Source organism: Meriones unguiculatus, chromosome X (genome assembly GCF_030254825.1).
Source record: "Meriones unguiculatus strain TT.TT164.6M chromosome X, Bangor_MerUng_6.1, whole genome shotgun sequence".
Taxonomy (NCBI): Eukaryota; Metazoa; Chordata; class Mammalia; order Rodentia; family Muridae; genus Meriones; species Meriones unguiculatus.
Window position 1 is genome coordinate 17,228,462 of NC_083369.1, and position 11,399 is coordinate 17,239,860.

At 38.5% G+C, this 11,399-nt stretch overlaps 1 protein-coding gene across 1 annotated transcript in view; it reads right to left on the minus strand.

The window, feature by feature from the left end:
- Positions 1–9,770, minus strand: part of Chic1 (cysteine rich hydrophobic domain 1) — a 36,527-nt gene extending 26,757 nt beyond the window's left edge. The window contains exons 1-2 of the mRNA XM_021628253.2: positions 9,312–9,770; positions 685–739 (exon numbers count right to left, since the gene is read on the minus strand). Of these exons, the coding sequence (XP_021483928.1) occupies positions 685–739; positions 9,312–9,607 (351 nt within the window). The 5' untranslated portion in view covers positions 9,608–9,770. The remainder of the gene's footprint in view (positions 1–684; positions 740–9,311) is intronic.
- Positions 9,771–11,399: the final 1,629 nt, after the last annotated feature.

Genomic DNA, 11,399 nt, shown 5'->3' on the forward strand with positions numbered 1-11,399 from the left:
TTAATAAATATATATAGATAGTGAAATAATTACAACAGTCAAGCAAGTTAACATTGCTCCTTACATAGTTATTTATCATTTTTTAGAGAACCTGAAATCTGTTCGTTTGGTAAATTTTCAGTACATAACACAATATTATTGATAATCCTCATGCAGTACATTAATCTAGACTTATACATTTGAATCCTGCAAAGTCTGAATTGTGACCATAGTTACTTATTGCTGTGGGTATCATTTTAGAAACTCAATCTGAAAGGAAAAGAATAACATTTAACCAAAAATAGGATGGCTTTTGGTTGTAATAAATGACGCATACCATATAACATTTAAAAAATAATAGTGACTCAGTTAAAAAGATAACTTTGGCAATAAAGATTGGAAATTATAGATCTCAATAACAATTACAGCTACCAATGCTGGGTAAAAAAGGCAGCATGAACAAGCTGAGCAGGTAGATAAACAGTGGCTGACATTAAGGGAGAACAGACACACTAGCTGGCCGGAGGCTGGTAGTCATGGAAACACCATTTAGTCACTATGAGCACAGCTTCATGCAGGGAGGCCTCCTGTTATTTGGCTTCATTACCAGTGAGAATTACCAGTGAGTCAAAGCATTTGTCATAACATTGAATAAACCATAACGCACTGCATTAGAACTGGCAAATTCGAAGCAAACCCACTTACCTTCCCTGTCAGAACTGACGGAAATTCTGTATCAAACTTGTTGCTCAATCCAAACCTTAAAAACAAAGACAGAACAAAATCCATTCTATTTAGCATGTTTAACCCTTGCTCACAGGAAGTTATAAACCATGCAGTTTCCTTTTGCTCTTCAGATTTAAAATGTGTCTCAAATATGCACAGCTTTATGATGTATGTGCTAGTTAAAACCAAACTTAATGGATTTAAAAAAATCCATACATAAATCCTAAAAAAATAACACTAAATCAAACGGATTGTGTTCTGAATAAAACTTTACAGGCAGATCTCTGAGTTCGAGGCCAGTCTGGTCTACAGAGTGAGCTCTAGGATGGTCAGGGCTACACAAAGACACTCTGTCTTGAAAAAAATCAAAACAAAAAGCTGAGCAGTGGTGGCACATGTCTTTATTCCCAGCAGAGGCAGGCACATCTCAATGAGTTCGAGGCCAGCCTCGTCTACAAAGTGAATTTCAGGATAAGCCAGGCCTACACAGAGAAACTCCTGTCTCAAAAAAAACAAACAACAAAAAAATGGGAAATAAGTAAAAATATACTTCTTTTACCATTTCTAATATAGTTTTTATATTTTAGAAGAGGATTCATTTTTCTTTTATTAAAGAATAGTAACTATTATTACTTTTTGGTTCTCACTACTTCTTAACTAGATGTGAATTTGACTTTAGGCAAAGCGATTAAATGAATTTTAAAAATGTTTTTAAGTGCTAGGATTAAAAGCATGGGCCAGCATGAATATCAGTGTCCTTGTCCAAAAAAAAAAAAAAAAAATGGGTACAGTACTTGTCTTGGAGGCCTTCAACAGTTTGAAGTAATGCACTTACCACATTATGTAGCCTGGGAAGCTAGTCCTTGATGTCTGTGCCTATCGCTTGCTTTCCTTTCATGGAGTTCTCAATGCTAACTTACTTTCTTTTTTGCTTACCTACAGCCACTGACATAAAATTCTAAGTTATTCTGATATGGGATTGTCTGACATTCAGAAAGTGACTTAAGTCATCCCTAGTCAATTCAACAAGTAGATAGATGAACAAAGGCCTATGAAATTCCTCTTGATTTTATTACATATTATACTGAACATCCTGAAAGAAAAAATCTTAGAGATGGGGCATCTCTTTTCTCAAACTGGTTGGGCAAATAAAAGGCATTTAAAAAGATCTTTGTTGTTGTTATTTTGAGACAGGGTTTCTCCTGTAGCCCTGGCTGTCCTAGAACTCACTCTGTAGACCAGGCTGGCCTCAAACTCACAGAGATCAGCCCAATTCTTCCTCCTGAGTGCTGGGATTAAAGCTGTGGGTCACCACACCCAATTAAAAAGATCTTTTAATTGTCTGAAGAGTAACTGGTCACAACTTATCAAAGTAGAGTTCCAAAGTCTATATTAATGGGAAGAGGATATTTTTTAAGGAAATATTATTTGTGGATATATATCTATATCTATATCTCCATATATACATATGGATAAAAGTGATGAGAGTAAAGGCGTGTGCCACCACTGCCTGGCCTTAGGTTTATTCCTTAAAAACCTCCTTTATGGGTGCTGGAGAGATGGCTCAGAGGTTAAGAAAACTCACTGTCCTTCCAAAGGTCCTGAGTTCAATTCCCAGCAACCACATGTTGGCTCATAACCATCTATAGTAAGATCTGGTGTGCAGGCACAATGTCGTATTAAAAAAAAAAAAAAAAAAAAAACAAAAAAACCTCCTTTATGAACAGCATATAGATATCTCTTGGTATCTGTGGGAGCTTGGATCTGAGTGCCACATTGGATAAATAATAAAATCCTTGGAGACTTAAGTCCCTTACAGTTTAATGTTTAATGTTTATTAAACTGTAATATTTATTTGATTTTATTCTGCATATTTTTTGCCTGCACGTGTGCCTGTGTACCATGTGCATGCCTGGTACCCTTGAAGGTCAGAAAAGGGAATCGAATCTCCTGGAATTAGAGTTACTGGCGGTTATGGGCATCCATGTGAGTACTGGGAGCGGAATCTGAACTCCATTCTGAATCACTGCATTCTGAAATAATACATGTAGGGAACTCTACGTACAGTACTAAGGAAAAGCTGTTTGTAAGAACAGCAAGTGCTCTTAACTGCTGAGCCATCTCTGCAGCCCCAAGTTCCTTATACCAAAATGGCATGTAGTATTTGCATGTAACCCATGTACATCCTTCCCATATTCTTTACAGCTTCCTAGTAATAGCTAATGCAATTGCTATGCAAATCATTGTTATATTATATTGCTTATAGAGTAACGAAAAGAGAATGTCCATATATGCTCAATGTAGATGGTAAATTTTTTCAAGATATTTTTGAACTGCAAATAGTTGGATTTGTATAAAACCTATGAGTATGGAGGGTAAACTATTTATCTATACCATAAAATATACAGAAGCTGGCATAGTGGTATATACCCATAGTTCCAGGATGACGTAGGACAGGGAGTTCAAGACCAACCTGGGCTATAAGAGTGAGTTTAAGGTCAACCTGGACAATATATTGAGGATCCATCTCAAAAACCAAACACCAAAGCCTAGTGAAAAGCAAACCAGATCCACTACTCTCATAATTTTGGCTAACAAGGAATAGCCATCCCATTCTCCCTTAACAGGGATTTCTTTCTTAATTTTGTTTTCTTTGTTTAACACTGAGGACATAAAAACAGTGCTTACTTCAAATTACCTTAATTCTGGGGGTTTCACTGAGTAGCTACAAATAAAATACTGAAATAACTGTGGCTTAATAAATACGTGTTCTCTGTTTCATAAGCAAACCATGAACTTAAGAAGTGGTTCTACCGAGGTTACACAAATGCATCTATTCATTACTCATCAGTGATAGGCATTAGCCAAGATGTGGCACTCTTTTGCATTAGACAAAGAGGCACTTGGGAACTCCTCATAAAGTCATTTTATTGACTTTATTAAATATAGAGTCTATTATGTGTTTGAAGTTGACCAAGATGGTGGTTGTCAATGATTTCATTTTCTTTAAGTGTTTTCAATGCCCCTACATTTTATTTTCTTGGAACAATTCTTTGGATTATAGGAAATGGAGGCAAAAAAGGATGGATCCGTTTCTTTATTTTTCCCTTCCTCCCTATACACTTGCTTTTCATTCTTGTAAAAATGACTATTTTCAACCATTTAAGACCTTGCATAAATGAAAGTTCATGTGGTCAGGTTAAGTATCAGTTCAGTCAAATTCTCCATTTGCTACAAAGCTATGTACTTAATAATACTGATGCTAAAGTACATGTAGTCAACTCTATTGTACTAAGGAAATGGAAAATTATGCCATAAAATACAGAAGCTTTTTTTTTTTTTTTTGAAGAGTCTACTTAGATCTTTTTAATCTTTCTTACCAGATTACACAATGGCTTAAAGCTTTGCAAAATAATTACCTGATTGTTTTTAATGTTGGGGATTGAACCTGGGCCTTGTTCCTCCTAGGCAAACCCTTTCTTTGAACCCAAACATTCACCTTCCATAAAGTCAGCCTAACAACGAGTCACTGTAATTTCTCAATGACAGGTAAGAGAATGGTATGCCATTCTCTAATCTGTGAAGTGTCTCTACGTTTTGTTTAGAAAAGTACTGTTTATAAATTTAACTGTTTTGTTTCTATATCTAATAAGACTCCCTGAAAACTGGTAATCCAGCAATTATCTCAACGAACTTCTATATAGGAACTCTAGCAAGGGCCGATATCCACATTTTAAATAATAAGAGTATGGTCATATTTATAAACACAAAGAAAAAAAAATCTCATCATAGCTGTTTTCTGTATTTCAATACACCATGCCCCAATATTTATCCTAAAAAAAGTATAACTCATACATACAGTATTTCTGAAATACTTCATACTTGCAAGTGACATTCATTATTTTGTTTCTAATAGTCTCAAATCTGTGGGAGTTAATTTAGTAATTTTTTAAAAAAAATAGGGTTTCAATATGTAGACTAGGCTGGCTTCTAACTCACAGAGATACACTTGCCTTTGCCTCCCAGTGCTGAATTAAAGCTGGGCACCACCACGCCTGGCTTCACTCTGCTTCTTGTGCTATTACAATTCATTTCATATTAACATTAATATTTTGTTAAAATCACCAGAAGTCCAAAATACTAAGATGATAAAAGTAAATGGAGAACCCTGGCACACAGGGGCTAACTTAACAGAGCTTCATAGAGGAATGTTGATTCCATCAGCTGGAGATTATCATAATCCAGCACTGGGATCATGATAATATCACAGCTATGTAAGTTCTCTTTGAAGCATGATTCAACAACCTAGCATTCGTTGAGGGCTTATAATATAGTTTGCATAACAGTGGGCACAGACTATCACTAAAATGAACCAACATTCATTGAACTTACTTAAACAGGTGTTATGGTAGGCACTGAAAAGGGAATGAAAGATGGTTCTTACTGTTGTAGCTTACAATTTAACAAGGGCAAAGAAGTGATTGCAAATGGAACACTGGGATAGTTACGATGAAGGAAGCTGTGTATTGACATTTAGATGGAGGCACTAGCTTGAACAGACATATAAGACAAGAAATAACATGTTATGATGAGGAACATATAAGCAGCAAAGGACATGGAAGGAGACAATGGAGATAGGTTAGGTCTAGTTCTGTATGCTACGTTCCAGAGCTTGGACTCTACCCTGATAATGAAGCAGAAACCAGGCTAATCTAAGGAGAGCAGTTCAATTAGATTTGTGCTTCTGGTGTTTTAATCAAGCAACAGGCTGAAGGACAGATGTCAGAGTGACAAGATAGAGGTAAGACCTGAATCAGAGAAGCAGCAGTAGAGAGGAAAACAAGCAACATTTAAGTCTTGTATTAGTAATTGCTCAATGCTTAGCTTTGGGAAGTGTGAGAGGAAAGAGGAGCTAACAGGAGGTACACACAACTGAGATGAAGACTAGAGAATGATCAAGCTTGTTTGAGAGTGAAGTAGCCCAGGTTAAAGCCTGAGCAGAGTCTGGTACAGAGATACCTATTTGGAAATACTGGACAACTGAGACCATAAGAAGCAAGAAGGGACCATTTAAGATGTGTAGTCAGTAAGAATAGAGGGCTAAGCACAAAATTCTGGAGATCACTAGTATTTAACAAGCAAGACAGAAGGAGGACTGAATGAAAAATACATGCCAGGCAAATAAACTATTATAAATCGATATATACTCTCAGTCTCTGACCAATGGTGATCTCAACTGAGACCAGATTCTTCACAGTTAAGGTGGCAGAATCCAGATCAGGGGAAGTAAATGTGGCACCTGCATGTACTTTTAAGAAATTTGGAAAAGGAAGAGAGATTAGATAGCAGCTAATGGGGATGTGGGTATCAGAAGATTTTTTTTCTTAGAAGGATTGAATATAATTACAGAACAATCTAGATTCTAGAGGCAATCAAAGAGAGGCGCTATTGGTTACGGTACAAAACCTTCTAGCCTCCTTGAGAGGAGGCTAGAAGAGAAGAGTGTGGAAGGCAGAAGAGTTTTAGGTAAGGAGCGGGACTCCTTGAATTCTGATGTTGGGAGAACTTGGATCTAATAACAATGCAATGCAGGTTTGCAGCAGTACAGTGACACAATTAACTGGAATTTTAAGAAAATTAGTTTGGCACAAGCATGCACGATGAAATTGGGAGAGGCAGCAGACGGTGCCTATAATTCAAGAAGGAGATGATGGCAACTCAAACAACAGTAGTGCCAAACAGAAATAGAGAAAATGAAATATCTAAGCAAATTTCCAAATCTATGATGACATAATTCTGGGAAAATCGGACATAGGGCAATTCAAGGAGAAGAGTCAAAACGACTCAAAGATTTCAAATATTACCCTGGGAGAGTAGAATTTTGGTGTCACCACCACAAATGTGGCAACTGGAAATATAACCCAAGAGAAGAAAAATGCTGAGTTTAAGATATACTGAGTTAGAATCAGGTTAAGCATATCTATTGCCTTAAATATTTATATGTTACTCACGGTGAAAAGCTACAACATACTTCTTCCTCTTAAAAAAAATCCAGTTGATGGTAACAACTCCAAAATTTAAACTTTGACTAGAAGTAAAATCTTCTATAGGTGAAGACTGCGCAGAGAACAGAAAACAGTCAGCATATAAGAGAACAAGAAATACTTCACTCCCATAAGTAGGTATAAGGCCAGGGGTGTAGCTCAATGATACAGCACTCGACTGGAGGCACAATGCTACAGTTTGAGTTTCATCACCACAAAACCCAAGAAAACCAATCCAACATGTAGTTGAGAGCAGTGAAGACATGCCATGAAATGTCATTTTTTTTCTAGACATGTCAGAAAAAAGAGAAACAACTGGATACTTCAGATGTATCAAATTAAGATTATTTCTTAAAAAAATAATTCATTTGACATATGGAAGGTTCTGTTATTATAGTTCATGTCTCAGATCCCAACCAAACATTTTTATTAACAACAGGGCCTCACTCCGTAATCCAAGTTGGCCTGGAAACCATTATATGACCCAGGTTGGCCTTGAACTCATAGCACTCTCTCTGTCTTAGTCTCTCAAATGATGGCATCACAGGCATGAACCACCGTGCCTGGTTTTTAGCAGACCTTCAAAGCAGTTAATCTTTTTCTTAAACTGTTAGATATTTAGCATCAAATGTTCTTCCTAAATGAGAATATGTATACAATAAAATGAAATAATTTTCCAAACTATGTTAATCTCTAGTTATTTAAGTATTGGTTTATGCTTTTTCAGACTTTCCTTCAAACAATTAATACCAAGACACTACCAGTGCTATCCATTGACACTTAACTCCAGAAGTTTTTAACTGAGGGTGAGGGGTGGGCCAGGGAATTACACCTATAAGGGACCAGACACAGCAAATCTCAGTGTTCCATTTTAAATGAAGAAAAGAAATTGGTTGTGTGCAGAACAGAATGGAGCTACAAGGAAGTTTTAGAGAACTTAAATTATGCTTTCTTGCTATGTACTCATTGTTTGAATTTCAGAAAAAATAATGGGGGATTTGGAACATAAAATTATGGATCAGCATATAACATATCTTTTTCTCTGTTTGGTCATGTAAAATAAGCTGCATAAAGGAACTCTGGGCACCAGAATCATAATTAGTTTGAATAATGGTCTACCTAGTGACAAAAGGAATGGAGGTAAAACAGTGCAGTAAGTTAGCACCTGAACATTGCAGGTTATCTGTAAAAATCATAGCTGGAGAAAACCTATTTTAAAATTATCTAATAAAAAACAAGGCCTACAATTCTCCCCAAGCTTTCCACAACTGAAAAATATTTGGTAATACATCAATTCAATGATTTAAAAAGTGTATCACAGTCAAAATAGTTAACATGCTAATAATTAAAAGATAACATGATTGAGGATTTGGTACATAATGTGTGATTTCATGCAAGCACTCAATTGAGTCAAAGGAATTATGTGGGCCAAGATCAAAATTAAAGATAGTCTGACATGATGAGAAGGAACAAATGTGGTTTGAAAATGAAGTGAAAGACACCTCATTGAGAACATGAGCACAACAGCATATTCAAAATTTCAAGTATTTACAATTTAAGCAAATCAAAATGAGGAAACACTCTTCAAAGCCCAGAGATAATTTTGTCTTCTTTTGTTGTACAACCAAGATGATAATGAAGTCTTTGCACACTTTGTTTTTCAAAGATGATAGAGGGTTTCAATTTAAAAGAATCCATCCTGGATGAATTTTAAAGAAATCATCTTCAATTCATCAAGGGTTAATTTCTCTACATATTTAATGTTTGTATATTTAGTGTGTGGACACAGAAGATCCTTGTAGACATCTTAAATTATTTCAGAGCCAAAGGGATTTAGAAACCACACACTCCAAACCCTTCATTTTGGAGATGGGAAACCCAAGGCCTGGAAGGAAGAATCAACTGACCAAGGTCATAGGCCAGTGGGAAGAGAAACTGAGAATAGCAACCAAGACCTCTCACTCAGTATCCATTGCTCTTTCTACTTTGCATAGATTCCTATCAACCTAAACCTCTCAGAATCTGATACTAAAGGGACGTCAGAGTAGTATGTTCAACAGAGAAAGGATGACGATATTCATTCATAAGCATTAGGTAGGAGGAATGGATGGATAAATACGTGGGTGGACCAATATTGATTATTATTCACAGAATGCATCACATTTTTGTTGTGAAGAATCCAAACGGAGATCTCGTCACGTCACAGCAGTCACCGTTTTCCACCATCCATCAGTCTTGGCAGCAGAGAAGCCTAGTGCATCCTGCAGTTTAGACTATTCACTGCCAGCACGCGAACAAGCGGATCACCCCTACTCCACTGTTTCTGGCTCTCCACCCCTCAACGACACGTCCTACACTCTTTCCTCGGGGTCGATGCATCAATCTCCCCACTTGTTTCATACGACACCTATTCAACCTGCGGTTTCATCCTTTAGACCAGGTGTCCTTTGCTGACAGTACGTCTCAGCCAACCCTCCCCCACTCCGCAGGCCCCTCAATGCCCTTCTCAGGCGTCTGTCACCAAATCTCAGCTCCTGCAAGCCCCCGGTCCCAATCACTTACACAGTGATGTGGCCAGCGCCGCGCACCAACACAGGGTCTGGGGCATATCTCCGCAGATGCTCCTCGCTCACTACCCGAGGCGGGGGCGTCACCTCCTCCTCCTCCTCCTCTTCTTCTTCCTCCTCCTCTTCCTCCTCTTCTTCCTCCTCCTCGTCTTCCTCGTCCTCATCGGGCCCAGACACGGACGAAGAGGACGAGGAAGACGACGACGACGACGACGTTGCTGCCTCTTCTTCCTCCTCCTCCAGTTCCGAGATGGTGTCGAACTCCGCCATGTTGGGCAGCAGGATGCTCATCACGTGACCTCGCGCTCACCGCTACTCTCCGGGAGAAGAGTTTGAACCTGTGGAGCTGCCGGGAGAGGAGGGGGAACAGACTGAAGAGAGAGAGAGGAGGGGTTAGGGAAAGCACTTGAGGAGACGCGCCTGCGTGTTGGGCACACAGCGCGGGGGTTGGAGGTGGGGGCGTGGGGGCCCAGGGAGTAAATTCAGTGTACGCTTGCGCGCCTCCAAGGGGAGCGGGCCGGTGGAGGTGAACTTCAGGGAGTTCCCGAGGTCCGGTCTGCGGGTGCTGATTTTCATACTGCGTTTCGGACAACAGTCTCTTGTACACAGGGGACATACATTCTCGTTTTAGTGTCTGTTAATTAATGCGGGATATATTTACCTCTATGCAGGCAGGGATAGCAAATTCTGTAAAAGCGAGTTTAGGACTTTGCCCAAAATATCTCAAGGTACATATTTGTCAATCCCCTGTATAGAGGTTGTTAAATCCTGAGAAAAGGGTAAACATTTTTATTAACATTTTACAAATAGAAGAAACTCTCAATTTCTTATGCTGAACGTTACTTTGGGGGCTTGCTAAGTATCACAGACTGTGCTAAGTGCTCTGTTACATGTATCATTAAATCTCCTCCACAACCCTATGAGGGGTGTACCATATGGATTCTCGCATCACACAAGGGGAACATAGATACAAAGAGAATCTAGAATACAAAGTTGTCCAAGGTCATAGAGCTAGTAAATGATAGATGAGCTTTTAAATCCGGAGTCTCTTCTGACTCCCAAAGCCCTGTACTGTTAGCCAAACAGCTACAGTGCCTAAAGTTGCTTGGAAAGGCTGGGTGGAGTGGTTCATTTTGGTTACTTCTTATGAATAAAAATATGCAGGTTTGGTATTGAGGTTTTGAAGCCGGACATAGTGGCACATGCCTCTAACTCCAGCACTTGGGAGGCAGAGGCAGGAAAATCGTTGAGGAAGGCTAGCCAAGTCTACAGAGCTAGTTCTAGGACACCTAAGGCCACACAGAAGCCATATCTGGGGGGGGGGATTGGGAATATATATATATATATATATATATATATATATATATATGGAGATATATGAAGAGAGAGAAGTTGGGGTTTTGAGGAGCAGAGCTGGAGAGTATGTAGAGAAAGCATGCCAATTTAGACACACCAAGCTATAGTCTTTCAAATACCATAGCTCAGTTAATTCAATCTTGTGAGGTAGGCATCTTTATATGTCTTTTATAGCCGAAGAACTGATGGGCTGAAGAGATGGCTCAACAGTTAAGAGCACTGGCTGATCTTCCAGAGAGCTCTGGTTTGGTTTCCAGCACCCACAACTGTCTTTTGATCCAGTTCCAGGGATCTGACACCATCACACAGTTATACATGTAGGCATAACACCGATAAAGGAAAAAAGAAAATCATTTTTAAAATGAGGAGCTAAGTGTCAGAAAATTTAAATTCAGGTCTGTAATGACTTTTTCTCCATTTTTTTCTTATTTCAAACATTCTACCTCATCTGTAAAGCACTAAAATACAGAGATCACCTATTTTGAGTTTCTAGGTAATGTACCAAACTGATTCATATCTGGCAGCAGCACAGACTTTGTGCAATTAAGACTATAAGGTTGTGCAGATGCTCTGGAATAGAATGAATATGGTGATCCTCTATATTAGTACCAGTTTCCCTTTGCCTTCCGCTGCACTAGAGCTTTCATTTTGATTAAATAGTGTGACTAGAAAAACAGACAGAACCTGGAATTTACAATGAGCCTTGCATCAGCAGCATAATGGTAAT